The 24,827-nt window shown below is 38.7% G+C and overlaps 1 protein-coding gene across 2 annotated transcripts in view; it reads right to left on the reverse strand.

The window, feature by feature from the left end:
- The window catches only part of CNTNAP5 (contactin associated protein family member 5), a gene marked incomplete at both ends in the record, with an annotated part of 1,017,925 nt that overhangs the window by 782,382 nt on the left and 210,716 nt on the right, over positions 1 to 24,827 (reverse strand). For both annotated transcript variants that reach the window (XM_080690368.1, XM_080690367.1), the window contains one exon: positions 8,353 to 8,546. In XM_080690368.1, the coding sequence (XP_080546494.1) occupies positions 8,353 to 8,546 (194 nt within the window). The remainder of the gene's footprint in view (positions 1 to 8,352; positions 8,547 to 24,827) is intronic.

Consider the following 24,827-nt stretch of genomic DNA (forward strand, 5'->3'; position numbering starts at 1 on the left):
ACTCTTCATGTGAGTGACTCTTCATGTCATCACATGAGAGATGATTAGGTTTGTACAATGCTGGTATGTGATCCACACCAAGCAGATGCTGCTTTTGAATGAACAGTTAGATGGATCTTAGCTCTGAGATGATGTACACACTTTTGCCATCTGTTGGTGGTGTCTTCTTTTAGGGTTAGATTAGAATGATCTAATCTGTGTAGCTGCTTCTTTCACAGGCACAACAAGAACTTGTTAAATACCTATCAGTCCCTTGACTAGAAGTACCACCTCAATCTACCATGCAGGCAAAATGCCAGTGCAAAGATGAAGGCCATAGGAGGATTCTTAAAATAAAGTCCCTACTGCTTTTGTACCTTCCCATAAGGCTGTTTGTGTCCTCAACTAAAATGCTTGGTATAGATGATTTTTCTAAAAACAATGGGGATGGGAGAAGCTCAAAAGAATGATAATTGAAATTGTTTCTTAAATTTTTGTAATGGATTGAAAAATATGAATATACTTCACTCTGGTATGCAAAAGGGGAAACATTGACCTGTACCAAAGCATGAGAAATGTAGATGATTCGGAATAAGAGGCCAGCCAGGTATGAATGGCATGCCTATAATCCTAGTACTTGGGAGAATGAGACAGGATCACAGGTTCCAGGCAGCCTCATCAATTAAGTGAGACTTCTCAGCAGCTTATAGAGATCCCGTTTCAAAATAAAAAGTATGGCTCTGCACCTTGGGCTTGGCACCACAGCATCCAATTCCACTACAGCACCTTCTTCTGCTGGGGTGCCCTTCCTGCTCCTCACCTCTGCTCCCCATCCTTCTGCCCCCCAGGACTCTTTAGCTTTCTCCCTCTGTGAAGGCTGCTCCCCCTCTTTGGCTCCCCAGCCTTCTCTCTGTCTCTCTCCTCTATTCCCACCATTCTTCACTGCAGGAGCAGAAGCAAACCCCCAGGATCAGTTGCAGAAGAAATTAGCTCAGGGAATGAGCTAGGGCAGAAGAATGCATATTCTCTGGTTCCGATGAGCAAGGGCAGAAGGGCAGAGAAAGCTACTTCTGGAAAGCTCCCTGAGAACACAGGTCATCAGTATTCAAGAATCATAAAGTTGCTGACAGCATAAAAAGAATAAATAAAACAAAAGAAAAAGAAAAAAAGGTAGGAATGCAGCTCAAAGGTAGAATACCTCTAGTTTCAATCACCAATATAAAATAATAATAATAATAATAATAATAATAATAATGGTGATGATGATGATGATGATAAAAGAGGCCATATAGTAAAACACAAGTAGCTATCTGAAGGTTAAGACTGATAAATAATGAAAAATAAAGAAAAGCTTAAATGCATATAGATGGTGTTACATCTTCAGAGCCTGTGCTTGGTACATAAGATGTTCAGAGAGACTGACACACAAAACACTCAGCAGGAGAAAGTAGTTCATGGGTATAGCAGGGGCAGCAAGTGTTTGTTTTGGCATCTTTCAAATTAATGGGTAACAAGACCCAGTCTGGGTAGATTTATTTAAGAGAATTTTTTCTTCCAAATATGTTCAGCCACTTTCCACACATTGGATCACACTGCTGCTCAGAGTTAGAATTTTAATACTTGTATTATTATAGCATGTGTATACAACAAAGAGAAAGAGATTTCAGAACTGCTAATATTCTCAAAATTGTTGCAGAGTTTGGTGATGGTGGCACCTTCGCACCTGGTAATTTAGTGAGGCAAGGCTTCTCATCAATTCATAAATCATGGTGAACCTCTAAGCTGTTGGTGGCCTCATTCATGAGCATTCCATTCAGTGCCAGATCAGAAATTCCCCAAATTGAATTTTTCAAGGCATGAAGATTTGCTCTTGTGCATTGGAGAGGCATCATTTTCAGATTCTTGTTCTGATGTGAATTTTGTGAAGTTAAATAAATCTCTCAGGTACTGGCAAATTGATGTCTCATCCACAAAATCTGCTATGTTTGTATAGTGTGGTAAATCAATTTTTAAAAAGCACTACAAACCATCATATCTAAAAATGGAGGCTCTGCAAAAGACCAAGTGAAAATGTGTCCAAGAGATTCTGTTTCCTTGTTATATCCTTTCTTTAACTAAATCAATATTTGATTTTTTAAGGGACAAAGACAATGGTTTATTTAGGAAATGGAGGATACATATTTACACGAGAACATGAGTTATCTCAAGGGGGAGAGACACTTTGAGGTCTCAAAATTCTTCATTAAAAAGAGACCCTTTGAGGGAGTAGGTAGGGGTGCAAAGCAGGGTCCAAGTTCTGAACTTCCTCAATATCCACCTAACCTTCACTTTTCTTAGGAATCCTTTGTTTACTAAACATTTCAGGAATTTCAGGTGGGATAGAGGCCATTCTGATTAAGAGTGTGGGGCTATTGAGGCTTCTGCCTGAGATAGAACAGATCCTGTAGGGTTAAGTTAAAGTTTCTCGATTTTAAAAATATATTGTCCCTTTCCTTCCCATTTTGCTTACTTTATATTTAATATTTTATCTTTTTCTAGGCTTTTTTTTTTAAATTAAACAGAATGATTTGACCAGTTCTACCAAAACCTCTGTATGGCTGTTGTTTCCACTTTGGTGAATCATAACCTTACATCTAAAGTGAAATTACAAACAAAAATTGTACAGCATGGTGGCATACTCTTTTAATCCAGCATTCGGGAGACTGAGACCTGAGGATTGTGGTCCTTAGATAGCCTCAGCTACTTAGGGAGGCCCTTTGTAACTCATTGAGACCCTGTTTCAAAATAAAAGGACTATAAAATAGGGCTGGGGGTGCAGCTTGAAGGCATAATGCACCTAAGTTCCATCCCCAGTACTGAAAATAAATTAATAAGAAAAACATGCTAGGCAATCTCTTTTATCCTATGGCATAATCTGTTGACAGTACCAATGAACTTTAGCTGCAAGTCAGAATTCGTGGGTATATGTAAAATGTTTGTAGAACACCCTGAGTCTAGATTCCATAGATGTCCTTGGACACTTTCAGATACTGTAGGCACTATTTACAATGTACATAAATGTAACCAGCTATTATTGATACTTATCTTTTATGTTTAGCAATGTGTGAATGAACAGTAGGTTTTAACAGAGTAGGTCTGACAAGTTCAACATTTAAGCATGAAATGTAGAAAATAAAATTATTAAAATAAAATAATCAAGGTGGGCATCTTAGCTCACACTTGTAATTTTAACATTTGGGAGGCTGAGACAGCCTTAGCTACTTAGTGAGGCCCGCTGCAACTCAGTGAAACCCTGTTTCAAATGAAAGAATAAAAAATAAGGCTGGGAGTATAGCTCGGATGTAGAATGCCCGTGGATTCCATCCCTAGTACCACAATAAACAAACAAACAAACAAACAAATAAATAAATAATCAATACAGTAAACAGAAACAAAGTATGATCTTGCAATCAGATTTATTATTTATTATTTATCAATAATCTTAGTTTTGAATTATGGTGCCGCCAGTTTCAGGTTGTATGAATTTGAGTCCATCTCTGGTAAGTGTTATGGTTTGGGGAAACTGTCCCCAGGGAACCCTGTTAGGGTCTTGGACACAATTTCCCTCAAACCAGAAAAAGATAAAAACATAGAAAGATAGAAATACAGAAGGTAGGGGGGGGGTGGTTCAATTGAATGGCCCACCATCAAAGATACAACATGTGGACCAGACTTTTTATACACGACACCCTCCATCTTGTTCACATAATTCTGATGTAGTAAAAACCCTGTAAGTTTCCTCCTCCACCAAGGTGTCTCCTTTCATGAAGGTCAAAGATCGACCCCCTCCTCCCATCCTAGCTAGATTATCCAATTATCGTGTAAACCTGTCTTTAGAATGAAGATGGAGAAGTCCTAGTTCCCCTCTCCTATAGACTTGCTAATTGCCTTTAGCTAGGTTCATTTACATTGGAATAATTGCCTGCTTCTAGGCAGAAACCAAGTCCTTTCACAGATTTTCCCCTCACACAATTTTTGGAATATATTAATAATCATAGCTTTCTCAAATCTTCCTAGGCCATTCCCAATACTGCTACAATAAGCTGCATGGAGATACTGAATCAGCAGAGCTTACAGAGTCACAGAATCACACACACAGACACGCACACACACATTTTCTTGTGATGTGTAATTGGTATAATAGTTTGAGTTTCTCCAATATTAGTATAAGTATACATCCATTTTATATATAGTTTATTTACTCTTTAAACCTGAAGTTGTGTTGATATCTTCTTGAATTATTTTATCTCTAATATTTGTCCCTGAAAAGCTGATCCAAACCTGTCTCTCTCTAAGTGCCCTGAGGGCCTCCTGGATGTATTTCTCTGGGGATACTGTGGGGAGTCTGCTCCTTACTTTTGCTGCCAGACCCACCCAGCATCTTTACTGTTTGGCAAGGTCAAAGTTGTCTAGGGTGTGAAGTAGGAAAAGAGATAATCTCTTCTCTAAATTCTCAAATTCTAAGAGCTTAGCAATTCTCCAGTTTTTAAAATAAGCACATAAAACTTAGTCCCATGTGTCTAATAAAATTAGGTTCTGGGCTGCATCAACATATAAAAGCAAGAATCCTGCTTTTTAGGATTTTTTTTCACAACAAATAGTTTTTTTATTTTTTATTATTTAGTTATTTATTATTTTTATTGGTGCATGTAATCATATATCACATTGAAATACAAGACTTGAGAGGATATACAAGCACACATCATCCAATTAGCCCTCATCCAGCCCCTATCCCATTCCCTCCCCCTCCCTCGAACCCATGCTTGTTTGGTGATTAACTTTGATACATAGGTTTATGTACCTCCTGCTTTTTAAAGAGGCTCCATCCTCCCCTAATCCATACCCTCTGATTGGTCACCTTAGTTGCTTCACTATAGGACCCTTTTTATAGCTCGACCTCTTCCTGTTGCCCCTTTCCTCCTAGGTTTGCTGATTAGGGGAAGTATCTGATTTTTATTTTCTGCGATATTTCTCTGTGCATGCCACATTGCAAGTACTGATCCCACTCTTAATGGCCCCAATAGTGGCCTGGCTACCCGGTGGACTGATCCAGACCTCACTGGCTCAAGCAGCGGCCTTGCCTCATGGGAGGCCCCAATTCTGGTCTTGCTGGCCCCGACACCAGCCTAACCCCTCAGCTGGCTCTGATCCCGGTTCACTGGTCCCAGCACCGGCCTAGCCTCAAGGAAGGCTCCAATACCAGCCTCAGAGGCCTCAGTAGCGGCCTAGCCTCACGGAAGGCTCCGATGTCGGCCACTGGCCCCGGCACCAGCCTAACCCCTCGACAGGCTCTGATCCCGGCCTTGGAGGCCCCAGCTCCAGCCTGCCTCACGGCAGGCTCCAATCCCAGCCTCACTGGCCCCAGCATCGGCCTAATCCCTCGGCAGGTTCTGATTCCAGCCTCAGAGGCCCCAGTAGCGGCCTTGCATCACGGCAGGTTCTGATGCCAGGCATTGGCCCCGGCACCGGCCTAACCCCTTGGCAGGCTCTTATAGGATTTAAAATTATTCATAAATACAAGTAAACCAATAGGGGGAGAAAAGTGACAGTAGTCAGTGCCAGCTGTTCCCAAGGGAAACTGCTATCCCTTGAAGGATACCCTGATCCAGTGGATCAGCTGAAAGCAGGTCATTTGGTTCCAAAAAATTGAAACTTGAAGTTTAAAAAAAAATTGAGACAAAATAACTCAAAATTATAATTCCATTTGAAAAACAACTAACTTTGATTGAAAATACCAAATAAAACAAATAGTCTTACATCTATTTGTCCCTCTAAAGTTAACATAAAAATTAGGATTGCTCCTTAAATGGTAGTGTACTTATTTCTCAATTTGAAATAAAAACCAAACCAAAAAAAATCTGTAAAATTTGTTTGCTTTAACATTAAAAAATATAGATAATTTTTTAGACTATTTTTAAAATGAAGAAACCTCACACCTTCTATGAGTATTACAATCTAATATTCAAGTGACCTGGTCTAAGGAAGACAATAATAATGTTCTCAGAATTCAGTGTACCACAACTAATATAACCTTTAGCTTACTATGATTTTCAATTAGAACCCCAAGTGACAGATAGATAATTAACAAATAACAATGAATCTAAAATAGAATTTGATTTTTTTAATTTTTTATTGGTACATTATATTCATACATCATATTGGGGTAAAAAACTTGTGTGTACATACATGTACACATCACCAATTTAACCTCTACCCAATTCCCACCCCATTCCCTCCCCATCCCTCCTTCCCTTGCTTGATTTAGTGGTTGACTTCGATATGTTTAAGTACATTGTGTGTTTTCGAGATTTTCCTTCTTCCCCACTCCTTTCTCTTCCTTTAGGTTGCCTTGTTTGCTCCCCTATAGGATTTCCTTTTTCATCTAGAGTTCCTCCTATGACCCATTTCTCCTTAGCTCTCACATAATAGGGAAAGCATCTGATTTCTTATTTTTTGTGACTGACTAATCTCACTTAGCATAATGTCCTCCAGTTCCATCCATTTCCCTGAAAACGATTTTTTAAAAGTGTGCATGTATGTCTCCACCATCTTTCATCCCATTTAGATGTATTAGTACAATGCACCAATAAAAAAAAAATGTGGGGCCAAGATAGAAATATGTTTTTGTCTCAACAGCAACTTGAAATTTTTATTATCATTGATTTAAGGGGTGACAAATTTGAGAGATTCTGAGAATATGTTATCATGGAACAAATCTTCACATTTTATGCATATTTATAAATTTGGTTATTTTCTCCTGAACTAAAAGTAACATAAACTCACCATGATCTTATTCAAAGCTTGAGTTTCTGAAGCCACTCCCAGCTGGGTTTGGCCATGTGCTTCTGCTTCTCCCTTTCCTCCCTCAATTTTCTGCTTGACTACCTTTTACCAATATTCAGGTCAGGAGTCTGGGCTGGAGAAGGGAAGCACGTTCTGTTTTACAACTTGGAGCAGATTCCTCTTCACTATTAGACTGAAGATCACTGATAGTGAGAGGATGATTCTAAAGTTTGTCGTGCCAGGTGCAGTGGCACATGCTTGTAATCCCAGCATTTGGGAGGCTGAGACCAGAGGATCACGGTTCACAGACAGCCTCAACTACTTAGTGAGGCCGTTCTCAACTTAGACCCTGTTTCAAAATAAATAATAAAAAATAGGGTAGGGGGTATAGTTCAGAGGTTCAATGCCTCTGGGTTCCATCTCCAGACCCACGACCCACAAAAACAAACAAACAAACAAAAATAAATAAATATATAAATAAAATAAAGTTTGTCATTTGTTTTGTATGCTAAACTTTTGAAATGATTTTCAAAGCGTGGATACAGGCTGTGCAACACAGGGGCTTTAAAGTCAGACTAGAATAAACATGTTTGCCAAAATTTATAGACTGGAAAACTTTGGCCAATTCACATAAATTAATCAATTGGTTGTTACAAGGCATGAATAGTACTGGCTATATAAAAAGCAATTAAATGAATGGTAGTTTAATATAATATTATCAATAACCATACTTTGGTGGTGTGCTTCTCAGTTTATGTGTGGTGCTTCAGATTTCACTAAGGAGGTTCTACCTCCAAACTATACCTCAGCCTTTTTCTTTTTTTCTTATTTATTTATTTATTTATTTATTTATTTATTTATTTATTTATTTATTTTTTATTGTTTTGGTGGTACTGGAGGTGCAACCTAGAGGTTTTCTATCTCTGGGCTATACTCCAGAGCTATTTTGTACTTTATTTGGAACAGGGTCTTACTAAGTTGCTGAGAGCCTCACTAAGAAGCTGAAACTGGCTTCCAACCTGTGCGATCCTCCTGTCTCAGCTTCCCAAGTGCAGGGATTACAAGCGTACGCCATCACACCCGGATTTTTCTTAATTTTTTTTTTTTTTTTTTTGTTTTGAAACACAGTCTTATTAAGCTGCCAAGAGAATTCCTACACTGGTGAGGCTGTTCAAGAACCTAAAATCTTGTTTCTCCGCCTCCCATGTACTGGGATCCCAAGAGTGCTCCACCACAGTCTGTTGGTGGTGTGATTCTCTGATTTTTATAGATGAAGGGTGTGAGTCTCAAGCAGTAATTTACCCAAGTTGCCAGATGTGAAGAATCATACTGAATTTTTTGCAGCAGATATCCTAATTTGCCTAGGAGCTAGAGCTGAGCATGCTGGAAATATGGCTTCTGCATGACCTAATTATTCCTGAAAGGACAATCAACAGTTATTAAGCCACAAAAAATCTGGGTGTAGAAAAATTATAGCTGCATTCACTGGTTACCATGAGCATAACTGATTCTGTTTTATTTTATCTATTAGAAAAGATAACGATATCCTACCCAGATGTTGTCTTCTTGTTTGTACTGCTTCCAGTTGCGTCCTGTGTCACTGAACATCAGGCTGTAGCTTGTCACCCAGTCAGAGCTGCCGTATCTTCCCTGTGTGGCTACTGCAGTGATCTCCACACGGCTTCCAAGGTCCATCTGGAGCCACTGCTGAGTGTTGGAGTCTGCAGGGGACCAACCACCAGCTCCTGGCACAGGATCAGAGATAAAGAACATTGTAGTAATGTCTCCTGTAGCCCCAAACTTCAGCTGCCAAAAATTGATGAAAAGTGCCTTAACCTCACAAGATACTAGTTCTCACTTCTGCACTTGACCCTTGGTCCTTCATAAACAAATTTCACCCTGTATCTCTTAAGGCTTGAGGCTCATTATAAAGGTGGCATCCTCCTATTTCTTCCCCTCTGTCCACAGACATTATCGCTTTCATATTTGGAATTCCCAGTGGTATTTCTTCTCTGCCTTTTCTTTCTTTAGCCTTACACAGCTAGACTTGTATGTGTCCATATCACCTTTCTTTCTCTTTTTTCCTTCTTCCTTACTTCCTGTCTTCCGTCTTCCTTATCTTTCTCCAAAAATATACTATGAACCTACAGTGGACCTGACATTTTACTGTGTATACAAAGGTGAAAGGACATTGTCTAAACCTTGAGAAACATCCTTCATTCATTGGGCTGAAGAGAAAGATGGAGGAGGCAAACAAAACTGTATGTTGTAGTAGGAAAGAAACATTCACAAAGAGAAAGACAAATCTTGACAGGCCACAAAAGGCAGGTATCTGGTAAGGTAGTAAAATAGATCTTCTATGGATGGGAAGAGAGAACCTAAAACTTGAGACAGTGATAAATATGTTTAAAAAAAGAAGGGGTTCACTAAATAGAGGTCACCTGGGGTAGGAGGAGGAAGCAGAGTCTGAGGCCATGCTGATGTGGAATCCACATGCAGGCTGGGGTACTGGACACACAGGGGTATTCTCACATGTGAACATACCTTCCTGTCCCAGAGCTTCATTATTTAAACACTTGAACCTGACAGAGGATGGATCTTTATTTTTAATTCATTGTAAAACTTGTGATCTATGTTTTCTTAAAAGGACTGATTCTGATTTATTTATCAGAAAATAAAATGATGTCAGAGGAAGCTAGTATTTGGTTATTCTGTCAGCTGAGTTTTAGAAACTCCTGGAACCTGATGGGGAGTTACAGCAACTATTTCATGCCTAGCTAGGGATGGCAGAAAATCAGCCCTTCATGAACCACTTTGGTCAGGGCATCAGGGTGGAGAGTTCATTGGAATTTTAATCTAAATAAATAATTAATAAATATGATTTCTTTCATTTTATGTCATTGAAAACATCTCATCACAGAGGCCAGAAGTGGCTCTCACATCATGGAGGATGAAAGTTACTCCATATCATGGTGCCCAAAAATCATTCTCATATCATGGTAGCCAAAAGTCTCTCTCAAATTATGGTGGCCAGCTGGGCGTGGTGACTCACATTTGTAATCCCAGCATTTGGGAGGCTGAGGATTGTGGTTTGTGGACAGCCTCAGGTACTTAGTGAGGTACTCCAGAACTTAGTGAGACCCTGTTTCAAAATAAAGAATTAAAAATAGGGCAGGGGGTGTAACTTGGAGGTCTAATGCCCCTGGGTTTCACCCCCAGACCCGAATAAATAAATAAATAAATAAATAAATAAATAAAAAACATGGTAGCCAGAAATAATTTTCACATCATGGTGACCAGAAATCTCTCCCACATCATAGAGAACAAAAGTCATTCTCACAACATAGAGGATGAAAGTCACTCCCACACCATGGAGGTAAGAGTGATTGACATTGTCCATGATGTGGGAGAGACTTTGGTCATCCATAATGTGGGAGTAGCTGCTGTCTTTGATCTCCATGATATAGAAACAACTCTGGCCTCCATGATGTGAGAGTGACTTTTATCCTTCATGATGTTGAAGCAGCTTCTGTTCTCCAAGATGTGAGAATGATTTCTAGCCTCCATAATGTAGGATCAGCTTCTATCCTCTATGATGATGTGAGGATGATTTCCATTGTCCATGAAGTAGGAGTGACTTCCAGCCACCAAGATATCAGAATGATTTCTGTCGTCCATGATGTGAGAGAAACTTCTGACCTTCATGATGTGGGAGTGGCTTCCAGCCTCCATGATGAGGAAGCACTATCCCTCCATAGTCCCTGCCACTGTGGCTGCTGAAATTTATGCCCTATGGACTAAAATCTCTGAAACTGTGAATTCCAATAAAGCTTTCCTTCATTAAAATTTTAAAAGTAAAAAAAAATAAGAATTACTAGAAGTATAGCTTGAGGGTAGAATGGCCCTCAGTTCAATTTCCAGTAGCAATAAACAAACATAAATAAATACATAAATAAATAAATAATCATCTCAAGGTGTTCCAGTCTACTTCCCTGCCATTAATTGGAAGAGGAGTCACTTGGGCCTTTCCTTGGTAATAAAGCACTTTCTGATCCCTGTCCCCCACTCCGTAGTCTCTTATTTTACTGGGCTGGGCAAGCACTCACAGGACACAAGGAACACGAGTCAGAGCCCATTCTGGCCATAGACACATCCTACAAGATGTGGTTGCTTTCCTTTCAGTAAAAACTTATCCTCAGGAGATTGGTTTGATAATTTATTTTCTTTTTTTAAATTTTTTTTGTATTTGCTTTTGTTTTATTGTTTTTCCCCATCCTCCCAGAAAGATATAAATGCAGAAAAAGAAAGAGAAGGAAATGTACTCAGCACCTACTGTAGAATGCATTTTCTCAAGTGTTTGCAAGATAGGCATACAGGGACAGATATTGCTGATGCTCTGCTATTCCCTTCTCTCCCTTACTAATAGAAGCATGCTGTGTGCCTGGCTTGGGCGTTTTTCATCTTTTCATATTGGTATAGTTATGGCTCCATGGCCAGGTTCTCTCAAATAAAACTGTGAGAAGAAATAAGATGTGGAACAACCAGCCATTCTGCTTCTCCTCCTCTCCTTCATTGATGGATATAGTTGACAACATGGTAACAAGATCTCACCTGACGGCAGAGCCAGAGAAAGTGAGGATCCTGGAAACCTCCATCATCACATGGAGAAAAGTACCTGTGTACCTGTGCATGCCTGCACTGACCTATGCCATACATGAGAACCAAACACAAATTGTGTTTAAGTCATCACACATTGGAATTTGTTTTTCACTGTGGTAATAGCTAGCATTCTCCAATACCTGTGCAGTATCTCAGCAGATGGCAGACAGAGCAAGGGAGGATCCTGGATACCTGCATCATCATTTGTGCATTACCCATTTGTATAGTTGAAGAAACTTAGATCCAGCAACTTTAGACAACTTGGCATCTGGCATCTGGTATTCAAACACAGTTAGGGGTAATCCAGCAACTTGAAATTACTCTGCAAATCACACACACACACACACACACACACACACACACACACACACACACACGTGTGCATGTGCAGGAGCATTTCTAAAAATTCAGAAAATCAGTAAAAAAAAGGTCACTGGGAGGTAGCATTTGAATGAACTTCTAAGATACCAGCTGCAGAAGTATGAATTTAAAATTAATTGTCTCCCCAAAATTAACCATTTCTCCCCAAAATATTTACAATCCATAATCACTGTTGCCTCCCTCTGGCTTCTGAAAACTCCCAGAGAGGCAGGTACTTTCTACTTCTATGAAATCCAAAATTATTTTGAAACTGTTCATCAGTTCTGCTCAATTTCTCTTGCTGCCTATTTAAGAAGTTTCTTTATTCTCAAGGGGTGGGGGAGACAAAGTGGTTTAAAGTGCATCATTTCAACAATATTAAAATGTGATAGAAACCAAATCTATAAATTTTTTCTGAATAAAATATGAATGACTTTGTATACTTTTACTTTTTTATCCACCATGATTTTTAGTCTACCACGTCTTGAATAAACTGATAATCTTGTTACTTATATGTTGCATAACGATTATGCACAGCAAAGCCAGGTATGGTGGTACATGCTTATAATCCCAGCATTTTGGAGGCTGAGACCTGAGGATCACAGTTTGCAGACAGCCTCAGCTACTTAGTGATGCCCTCCACAACTCAGTGAGACCCTGTTTCATAATAAAGAATAAAAAATTGGGCAGAGGTGTTGCTTGGAGTCCAAATGCCTCTGGGTTCCATCCCCAGACCAGCCAAAAAAAAAAAAAGGATTATGCAGAGCAAAATATAAAGTAATATGTACAAGAATCAGAGAGCTAGTGGTAAACAGTGGAATTTTTGCCTTAAGAGTAACTACCATTATTGCGTGTGTGTGTGTGTGTGTGTGTGTGTGTGTGTGTGTGTGTGTGTGTGTGAACAGTATCTCACTAAATTGCTGGGAGCATCACTAAGTTGCTGAGGCTTGCTTCCAACCTGCAATCCTCCTGTCTCAGCCTTCCATGTACTGGGATTTCAGCCACATGCCACCATGCCTGGCTGACTCTCACTATTTTTAAAATAAAAATCCTCAAGCCTTTGCCACTTCTTTTTATTACCAATAGTCCACAATTGAAAATCCTAGTTATGCTTATAAATTCTTCTTTATTTGTTATAATTAGTATATAATAATAACTTTCTTAAAGATGGAAGAAAAATAATCTTTCATTGTAAAAATAAGTAAATGAGCCAGACATGGTGGTATATGCCTACTAGCCCAGTATTTGGGAGGCTGATACTGGAAGACAGCAAGTTAGAGACCAGCCTCAGTAACTTTGTGAGACTTCAGCAACCTAGGGAGACCCTAGGTAGACAGAAACATAAAAAAGGTCTAGGGATGCAGCTCAAAGGTAAAATGCCCCTTGGTTCAATTTCTAGTACATAAATTAACTACATAGCTAAATAAATAATAAATAAGTAAATACAATCACAAAATATTGGCTCAAATCAAAAGAACAACAAAAAGCAAAATAAATAAATAAATATGGAAAATTGGTGCTAAAAAATGTCTTCAAATTTACCTTAAAAATCATACCTCTCTTTCTCCTGCAGTAAAAATAGTTGCTGTTAGTATTCATTAACACATCAAGTTAGGAATGTTCTGGACTCAAGAGATTCAGCTTCAGCTCTGAGGACAGAGGGCGGCTCTGTTCACAGGTGATAATTGTGAAGGCCTCTCCCTCCTGTGGAAGACATTTCCTGCATCACCGTTAAGAGTCTAAACACCCAGGGTTGCTCTGGTTGCTATGGCAAATATTTATTCCTTCTACCAAATAATAAATATGTTTTGGAAGTAATAAGAATGGCCTAAAGATATTACATACCACAAATTCACTAGCTGCCCACTTTCGAATTATTTCTAAGTTGGGGTTGAAACATAAACACACATATGTGTGTTTGGCAGTTGAAAGTGTTAACTAAGACAGTGCTGTTCATAACAGTGGCTGAAATCTCAACAACTATTAATTACATATATTCCCATAATTATTGCATTAAAATAATTCAGTAAAATCTTTAAAGAAAAATATCAGTTTTAAAGGAAAAATCATCTAATCTTCAATTTTTGTAGCATCCAGAATTTTCTCATAATATTACTAACACAAGATAATTTGGAGGTCATATTTTAATTTATTTCTAGCATAGTGCAAGCCTCATCCTTTATATACTACTCTATTTTAATTTTGGAGAAAAGTTAGAATAAGTATTCACTGAACCAGAAATCCTGAGTTTCAATTAGATGAGTCTTTCTCAAAGTTACCTAATTGAACAGCCAAAAACATTGGGAATCTTTTCCAAGATTATACAGTCAGTAAGTTGTCAACAGGGTTTTCAAAAACAGAAAACTTAGATCCAGCCAACATGCCCTGACTCTGCTGGGAAGGGCCTATCAGCGGCACTGAGAAGCTATGGTAGCTCTCAATCCTCCTGTCTCTTGAAGCAATTCAACTGCAGCCCTAATTCGCAGTCTGGTTGTTTTCAGTGTGGATTCTCATGGAAATCAGCATGAGTACTTTTATCTCACTCTGTTAGGGAGCAAAGTAGCCTTAAAGGGCAAGCAGCGACCTGGGTTACAGAGGAGGAAACAGCACCCCAACTGACTCTTCTGATCTCTAGTCCCTTCCTATGTTTTTAGCAGAGATTAACATTGTGGAAGCAGGAAAAGATTAATATAGAGAGTGCTAAGCAAGTTTTAAATTAAGACAGAAGCCTAGGCCTCCTGACTCTTAGCCAATCTCCTACTCAGTCTTCTATACTTATCACAAACACTGGTCCCAGATTTCCCATGCCAAGGTAAGCTCTAGGCAAGAAAGTGACTAACTGGCAGAAAAACACAGAAATCCTTCAGTCTCTATACTTGCTTCCACTTCTAACTCTGAAAGGGACATGAAAATTGATTCATGTCACTCACTGGAAATGGGTGGGAAAGGAATTATATGCAGGTCTCTGTAAGAGATTATTTCACAACTACCATTCAAAAACAGAGTTCATTTAGTAAAACACCAACCAGAACCAAAATACATATGACACAGCATTTTCACACTTAATCTGTTTTGAGCCATTTTTTTTTAATTCTTAAAATAACCCCCACAAAGAACAAGTTTCCCAGGCACATGCTTCCATTCCTGTTTTACACAAGACCATCTAGACTACAGCACATTCTCACCATTGACTCTATGACTAGTTGTATTTTTAATTATTGAACAATCTGTGCTCCTGCAAGCCAAGGTTCTAGAATTTTTTCAGGGACAAAGCAACCTAGTAATGGTAATGAGTAAATCAGAAAGGCTCTCTCATAAGTATTTAACATTAGATGCTGTGTGGAAGAGTAATAACATTCTCCTCAAACATCCTTGTCAACGTCCCCCTTACCACACAATCATCCATGGTAACAAGTCCTCGGGCTGGACAAGGACCTCCAGTCTGGGAAGATGTTGGCTGGAACTTAATGCAGGTCTGGTGCTCAAGTTAAAAGTTCCCTTTATGCTGAGTGTGGTGCCACATGCTTCTAATCCCAGCGATTGGGAGGCTGAGACAGGAGGATCACACAGTTTCAAAGCCAGACTCAGCTACTTAGTGAGGCTCTCAGCAACTTAGTGAGACCCTGTTTCCAAATAAAAGTATAAAGTAGGTCTGGGAGTATATCCCAGAGGTAGAAAAGTCCCTGGGTTCTACCCCCAGTACCACCAAAAAAAAAAAAAAAAAAAAAAAAAAAAGTTACTTTTATAATTTTGGGACTATGGGCAAGTAATGTTCTTAAAACCATATAAACAATATGTTGAGTATCTACTTCTATGAAAATAATCCAGTGAGCATCACCACAGGTCAAATAAGATAATAGATGTCAACTCATCTGTTTGGGACAATGGGCACAAAATGATTAAACATAAGTGTATTTATTTAACTGTGCTGTCCCAAAAATGTTTGAGTATATATTTTTTTCAAAAGAGAAACTCTGGCTTTAATTAAAACCTCCATCAGAAAATTACTTTTTTGGCTGGAAGATACCCAATATAACCCAACAAAATGGTGAGAGGGCAGGGATGCAGTTCAAGGGAGAGTCAAATTCCAATCAAAAGCCATCTCACTAAAGAAATGTTAGAAGCAGTGCTGTGGCAGAGAGAGAGAGAGAGAGAGAGAGAGAGAGAGAGAGAGAGAGAGAGAATAAAAGAACATTAGATGTGGTTGATCATTCATTTACTCTTTACTCTGCATCACGTGATCAGTCCAAAGTCAGTTATGGTAATCTCTTACCCTTGATAATGATTGCTTTCAAGAGTGGATATTTGATAAAATTATGACCAGTTGGTCACTAAAGAAAATATGCTGATGTGGTAGGAAAGGGGTGGCCTTGAGTTCTGGGTTCTAGAAAAGTTTAAGTGCTCTAATTGATGGTTTCTTAATTTTTGTGAGCATCCCAGTCACTTGAGGGATTTGGAAAATCAAGTGCTACCAGAGTCTCCAACTTTGTGTGTTGGTTGGTCTGAGTACTAATAATATTCACATCTGTCAAATGGCTCAATGAGGGTCATCGGGATGCTGTTTGGGGATTATAATTTGAAGGCTTCAACCAAGTTTGGGAAGCTGGTCTGTGATACTTCCCAGAACATTTCTGCGTCTCAATGAAAGGCTGGGTAGGCTTATTGGCCCCAGTAATGCTGATGCTTGGGGAGGCATTGTCAGAGTGAGCTCCTTGTCCAGGAGCTGACCTTATTCTTGTTGAACACTTCCTTTTTTGTATGTAACACATTTTATTTTTATCATATTTTTAGGCAAAAACAATAAAAATTTACACCGAAAACAAAACAAAATTCAAAAATGGTTCAGGTTAGAGCTCAGTGGTAAAAAACTTCCCTAGTACACATGAAGGCCTGGGTTCAATGCCCACATACCACACACACACACACACACACACACACACACACACACACCTGCACAAACACACACACATTAAATAAAAGTACAAATTAAATGTTTAGCTCAATAAAATTTTACAGGTTGAATACTCTTTTAACCACCCTTAACCAAAAATAGATCTAGGACTGACTCTCACTCTCCTTGTGCTTAGCAACAGTGATTTGTTTTCATGAGGTATGAACTGGGTTATCTATTATTTGTGCATAGATGGGCAGTAAGAACGATGCCCTGGGAATAATGCCTAATTTCTATGGATATTTTGTGGAAGATATTTATTAGAAGCAAATAATCAGCAAAATGCATAATAAGAAACTTTTGATAAAATTTGTGTTTTTAATCAAACATGCATATTGATAGCCAAGTGTAGTAGTATTTGGGAGGATGAAACAGGAGGATCTCAAGTTCAAGGCTGCCTCCACAATTTGAGAGACTCTCAACAACTTAGCAATATCCTATTTCAAAATGATATTATGAAATAAAGCTGGGGCTGTGAATCAGAGATAGAATGCCCCTGGGTTAAATTCCTAGCACACTAAAACAAAACAAATACCATGTACTTTGATTAGAAAAATAAAAAAGCAAACTACTACATTGGTAAATATCACTGAAAAAAGTTGGTATGAGATGTCCAGAAGGAGAGCTGGACAGAGAAGAGCTGGACAGAGACCCATGGGAATGCTGGGCCTGGGCCCTGGAAAGGAAGAAATGCAGGAATAGAAAAACTCTTCTTTTCTGGCTCTCAAAGTTTTTTTTTTTTTTTTTATGGTACTTGGGATGGAACCTATGGACATTCTACCCCTGAGCTAACCCCCATCCCTAATTTTTTATTCTTTATTTTGATACAGGGTCTCACTGAATTACAAAGGGCCTTACTAAATAACTGAGGCTGTCTGCTGTCCATGATTCTCCTATCACAGCCTCTCGAATGCTGGTATTACAAGCATGCACTACCAAGCCTGGCTAAGAGTTTGTTTTATGTTAGCATTTTTCACTCCATGTGATAGAATTAATAATCTTTAGCTCATCTTTTTAATGACATTTTCATAATGTTTAGGCAAGGCTTTTGTTTAGTAGAGTGAACAGATCTAGGAAAATCTAATATAACAGTTTAGACAAAGCAAGAGAATCTACTATCCAGATGTGGTGGCGATGCTGATAATCACAGTACTTAAAAGGCTGAGTTAGGAGGATTTTAGGTTCATGGCCAGCCTTATGTTCTTAGCAAGGCCCTCTGCAACTTAGTGAGATCATGTTTAAGAATAAAAAGTAAAAAATAAAAGACCTGGTGTATTTCTCAGAGTTAAAATGCTCCCTGAATTCAATCTCCAGTATATCCCATGAGAGAGAGAGAGGGAGAGAGAGAGAAAGAGGGAATCTTCTATACCGCATCACAACATTTTGTTCAACCATGACATATTTGATGGTAAACCTTGGAGATTACATGCAGATTGTGGTGATGCTAGCTGAACAGACCTACATTCCCTCCTGATTGTGACACACATTTCAAACATGGTAGCAAGCTGTTCATTGCCAGACAAATGTAGTTATTAACAATATGTCCTTTGATCTCATTATTAGGTTTTTAAATTGCAATGTTTAAAGTTAAATGCAATGGAGGGACTGATGACTTGAAGAAGCTCTTGTGTTTGTGCAAAGTGTTAAAGACATACGATTGGAGATCACTGAGCTATCATTTATGGAGTTCTACTTAGGAAACACATCAACTTGGCCCTTCAAACCAAGGGATCTGAGCCAGGCGTGGTGATGCATGCTTCTAATCCCAGCATTTGGGAGGCTGAGACTGGAGGATCATGGTTCATGGACAGCCTCAGCTACTTAGTGAGGCCCTCCACAACTTAGTGAGACCCTGTTTCAAAATAAAATTGAAAAACAGCACAGGGGGTGTAGCTCTGATGTAGAATGCTCCTGGGTTCCATCCCCAGTCCTGCAAAAAATAAAAATAAAAGTAAACAAAACAAGTAATCCACCATCAGTGGAAGACAACAAAAGGTAAAGTACAAGGGTTTCTCTGCCACCTTCATTGTAGCAAATGGGGATGTTTAGAATCTAAGAAACATTATATAATTTGTCTTTTCACAATATCAGAATTGATTTAAGAACAATTAATTTACAAATTACTGTCAATATGGTTGCAATTCACCAAATATTGTGAGCCTTTCAGTAATCATAAGCCAAGAATGGACAGGTTCTTTTATTCCATTTCAATTTGAATTCATAATGTTTATCACATTCAAATTACAAACCATACCTTACACTTCATATACATACGTAAAAGACTAAGCAAGGTTTAAGGCGGTCCTGGAAACTTTACTCATAGAAGAGGCAGAGAGTTGCTATGAATGGGAAAGGGTCGCTGCAGGTGGCAGGACAAGAGGAACCGGAGAAAGGCAAGGGCTCAGAGCTGGCAGAACAGCACTCCAGCCCCAGGCTAGAATTAGCCTATGCAGGGTTTCAAAGTGGGTCAAGCAGAGGGAGCAAAGTGAGCTGAAGCCGTGGACAAAGTAGTATGCTCCTTGTCTGTGGACTTTGTGATCCAGAGGATCTGTTGTGGGTGGGACCTCAGCAGGAATCAGTCTCAGGTGCTCCCCTTTTTATAGGTCTCAGGTGATGGAGCTGCTCCATTTGGTGATCTGGTGCGTAAAAATGTTACTGGGATGTTTTCTTTCTGATATGGAGTTGCTACCATCATGCACCAATGTGATTCTGACCTAACTCAATTCCACAGGTGGTCATTATTAGCACGATCAATTTATAATAATGTTGTGCTATTCAGATGGTGGCCATCCACTGGCACAAACAAGGTGTAGAGTCATTCCACTCTGGCACTCCCATTCAAAATGGAATAACTCATAGTAAACCACTGCCAAACAAAAATATTCTGTTTGTCATGGAGTAACTCAGAGCTGGGCATCAACTAATTGCTCTCCACATGGCATATCAGGTGCCCACTGCTAAATGAGTGGATGGATGGTGTCCCTGGAACAGACTGCAACTGTGACACATCTACTATGCAATAGGAGGTCCTGACAAACACTATATTCTTAATGAGAAAAAGTAATCATAGGACTCCCTCCTTTTCCCCCCATCTTCATCATTGTTTTGTCTTGCAGTTAGCAGTGCTGAACAGAGAACCAGCACAATGGTTTTATTTTCTATGAGAGAGTATCCCAAGTCTCCTACTAAAGAACAAGAGACTTCCACATTTCTTAATGATCTGTACTGGCCCTGATGAGAGAAGAGGCTTAGGGTACTTTTTAATATCTGAGTCAAGGTTAGATTTTCCCACAGGCTATTAGGCTGCAGTATGAGCTGCAGGACACCAAGAAGGCACACAATACAAACTTCTCTCCCTGAAAATCCATTCTTTTTGTGGTTAAAATATTAGCAGTACTAATTGAAATGCCAAAGTTAGCTGAAAGGGGTAACTATTATGCCAATGATACATTGACATCTTTATTCAGATTAAGATTCCCAGTTAATGTGAAGAAAGATATTAGTTTATGTGTGGCAGACAGTCTTAGATTAAAACACAAGCCCTACTCATAAAATCTGTGCATCCACGGGCTTAATATTATTGAGTCATCTTTAAAATCAGTTGGCCAGCTCTGTTCTCTTCTTACATCTGTCATACTTACTTGGCCAGCTCTAATGTCTTTTCATCCTCCATTATTATGCAGATAAAGGGTGAGCTAGACATGGAGGAGAGAACAGAGTTGCAGAGGGCTCAAGGATGCTTCTGGAACTGGCACCTCAAATTCCAATGTGGATATGCAACGATTGTTAAAGCCAAGTTCTGACTTGGCAGTGCCAGGTAGAAATTGAGCTTTTTCATTTCTTATAAGTTTCTGGTAGAAACACTTCAAGAAGTTAAACAGAGGAGAAGGCATGGAGGTAAGAAGAAGCTCTGATGGTGTCCTAGCTGGGACACCAAGAATGTGAGAAGAGGGAGTTACTGAAAAGAAGGAAACAGTATTTAAAGGGGACAGCAGAAAAACCAGGGAATGATATCTACATATTCCACTGTCTTTTATTTTTTCTTCTATTTTTAATTTTTGTGGTACTGGGATGAAACCAAGGTGCATTCTATCTCTGAGCTATACCTACAGCCCTATTTTTTATTCTTTATTTTCAAACAGGGTCTCACTAAGTTGTGGAAGGCCTCACTAAGTAGCTAAGGCTGGCTGGAAACTTGCAATCCTCCTGTCTCGGCCTCCAAGGTACTGAGGTTACAAGGGTGCACCACCACTCACTTCCAGCTTCCCACTGTCTTTGAAACAGAAGAGATTATATTCTTGCCTGCCTCTATGATTCAAGATGTAAGATGAGTGCTGTCTTTAGCAAGCAGACATCCTATCCTTGCTATGAAATTAGATCCTTGATATTATCTTTCAGCTATTTGGAATAAGATCTTGGACAGCTAGCTTTGTAATAATGGTATATAAAAATGACAATTCCTATATTTTTACCAATTCCCATCTTCTCAAAGAGAGCCAGGTGACACCAAATTAAAAGGCAACATTCAAATTACTTTATAGACCTGCAGAAATTTGCAAGCAGGAATACACAAAAGAAGTTGGGACTGGTGGTTTGTAGGGATTCTGTGTTGAAGGGGGAGGCAACTATGTCTTTCCACCAGCCCTAAAATTTAAAAATACTTTGACATTAGAAATCAGATTCTCCATGGCAACATAATTGTCATGCTAGAGACATATAATCTCAGCTTACACAGGCAAGTATATAAAAAAATATATTCCAGTGAGAAAGAAAGACTAAAATTTCAAGGGACTATTGATAAACATAGCTGTTTGCAAACTGTATTTGGAAAAAAAAGATGGATAGGAAAAATAAATGTAAACCTTTCCTCTCAAGGGACCAGAGAAATCTATTTCTACTTGCCGTCTAATCATATGAATAAAGTTAAATCCTTCCCCTTGTTTCCAAGGTCTAAGCCACAGCTCAGTGGCTTCCTGCTACTCTACCAGCTACTGAGCTTCCTGCTGGCCTTAAGTGCTTCTCAAAGCCAAGCTGACTTAATGCCCAGATCAAAAGCTTTCTTGCCAAAAAGCAAATCACATTTGACAAAGACATATCACTCTTTAACCACAATCATATAGATTGTCCTGAAAACCTACATTAATGGAGATCTGACCCCCAGTTTAGTGTATTTTGTCTTTTCTTTTTCCACAAGTAATTAGTTCTCTTTCTTACTGTTCATTGCTTTAAGAGAGATGAGATGGAAGCCCAGGGTGTGTAGAAGTGAGAGAACAAAATTCCATTTGGCAAATCCCCTCTGAAGATGAGATAGCAGTGTGGAGACTATTACATTTGGGTTTTAGCCATCTAATCCCCCTTTGTGGGTAGATTGCCCAGATCTTGATTGGCACAGCAATAGCTCAGGTCAACAGCTGTTGTCAGAGTGGCTTTTTCTTTCTCAGAAAGATTACTCTGTCATCAAGAAAATTCATTACACTGGGTTTACCCAGCGCTGGAGGGGGCTCATCAGACAACATTGTCCAGCAAAACCTTTCTGCATTCCTCTCATCAAATGGGGAATGGATCACTTCTTCTGCAGTGGAAAATTCACCAGCCATGTATACTTTCTTCCCAAATATAATCAGATGTATATAATTCTGTTTCATATACATAAGGAATTATAGTATTAGTAATCATCCATATTTAATGTATATCAGTGGTTTATATGATTCCTAGGGTATTCAGAAATTTAATGGGTCGTCCAAGGACTTGCAGGAAAGTTCACCTGCAATAAAGTGTCCAGCAGCTCTGACTTGGAAATTTACCATTGAGCACACTCAGGTCTATGGAAGAAGACTTAAATTTATGTAAATCCAGGGATTTACAACTTGCCTTTTATCTTTGGGGGATACCAACAAGTCCTCTGACTAATGTCTGGAAAGTTGGCTATTTGTAGAAGGGATTCATTAATTATTTTGACAAGTAAACAAATGAATGGATAGATTATATCAAGAAAAAGCTAAACAGAGTTTGGAAATTATATGTACAGTGGGTTATGTCATTTCTATGTCATTCTGAGCCACTTTTAATAAAATAAGTAACTGATTCTGAGAAGAATTCACCTGGCATTGGGTTTTACTGTTTGCTGGCTAGTTAGATCTCAAATACTGTGAAGTTAAGATGCTAACTTAACATCTCTCTCATGGAGAGATTAATTTGTAGGTGTATTATCATGTAAACTATGGTAATAGTTCATTTTAAGTTAATGGACACCCAGAGAATTGCTAATGAGCTATTTCTGGTTGTATCTGTTAAGTTGTTTCTAGAAGAGACTGACATTTAAGTCAGCAGATTTAGTGAGGCAAATATGCTCCCAACTATGTGAGTGGATGCTATCTAATTCTTCAAAGAAATAAGTAAAAAGAAAAAGGAATGGTTGTTTTTTTTTTTCCCTTTTCTGGAACAGTACAGGAAGTCTCATAGGTTCTCAGACCTTAGTTTACAAATTCCTCCATTGGTTCCCCAATCTTGTAGCTTTTGGGTTCAGTCTGAATGACAACATTGGTTTTTATAATTATCAGGCTTTCAGAAAAGAGAATGTGGCCTTCTTAGCCTATCTACTCATGCAAGCCAATTTCAAAAGCTAGTGACAATTTTTTTTTTGATATGACAACAAATGCATAGGCAAAAAAAAAGCAAAACATGAACAAATGGAACAAGCTCTGAACAGTAAAGAGGATAATCAACAAACAAAAGGCAAACATTAAACGGGAGAAATATCTGCTGATCTCTTATCTTATGAGGGGTCAATAGCTAAAACATAAAGGAACACACATAATTCAAGTGCAAAACAAATAACCCAATTTAAAAATGGTCAAAGGATCAGAATGGAGGTTTTCCAAAGACAACAGACATCTAGACAATGGGAATGTGCAACAATCTCAATATCACTATCATGGAACATCAAAACTAAACTGAGATTTTATTCAACACCTGGTAAGATGACACTTACTAAAAAGATAGAACAAAATACTTGTGAGAAGATGGTGAAAAAGAGATCCTGGGGGTACAGGTGAGAATGTAAAATTATTTACCACTGGAAAACCCTGCCATTTTTGACCTCATGAATGAACCTGTTGGGCATTATGCTAAGTTAAATCATGAGACACAGAAAGACCAGTACTTCATGATTTCACTTGTATGTGGAATCTAAAAAAAAATGAACTCACTGTAGCAGAGAATCGAATAGTGGTTTCCAGAGGCTGGGGATGGAAGAAATAGATATTCATCAAGGATATTATCTTCCATTTATAAGATTAAATTTAAAATTTATTATGATACTAGACTCAGTGTCCTCACCCCTATACACATATACAAGCAAATACATACTGTGAGAAGTGATGATCTAACTTTGTTTGTGGTTGTTGTTTTACAATATCTATACATATCACATCATGACATTATATGTCTTAAATATACAGTTTGTCAACTATATCTCAATAGCACTGGGCAGAAAAAGCAAGTGGATTTCTAAGAACAGTCTGCATTTTCCCTTCCCTCTGATACTGCAGTTGTGAGGATCTCTGGCTAGGAAAATGCTCAGGGTTCAGTGGACAGGAACAGGACATCCATCAGACATCCCCAGTGGGAGTTTCTCTTGGAGATGGCTTTCTGCTCTGTGCCACAACATTTTTCACCTTGGAAACAGGGGTAATAAGGACACCTGCACAAGAGGTAGTTGTGAAGGCTGAATTGATGTACCTGAAGGGCATGGAATTGAAAGGACAAGACTGGCTTGAGAAAGAAAAAAATATAACTCATTACTTTAACTGATATTTCCAACATCAACTGAAGTTGCATGTTCTCTCCTTATTAATTTTTACATTTGTCTGTCCACTTATATGATAAAATTTTTCTCAATAATCTCAACATAATTTGATTTTATGTCCTATGCAAACATGCATATATAGATAGATATATAATAAACATATATTCAATATATGTGCATTTTACATGTACCTGCACATATATATATATACATTTCTTTACCCATTCACATTCACATTGCAAAAGGCCT

Source organism: Muscardinus avellanarius (genome assembly GCF_963383645.1).
Source record: "Muscardinus avellanarius genome assembly, chromosome: 2".
Classification (NCBI taxonomy): Eukaryota; Metazoa; Chordata; class Mammalia; order Rodentia; family Gliridae; genus Muscardinus; species Muscardinus avellanarius.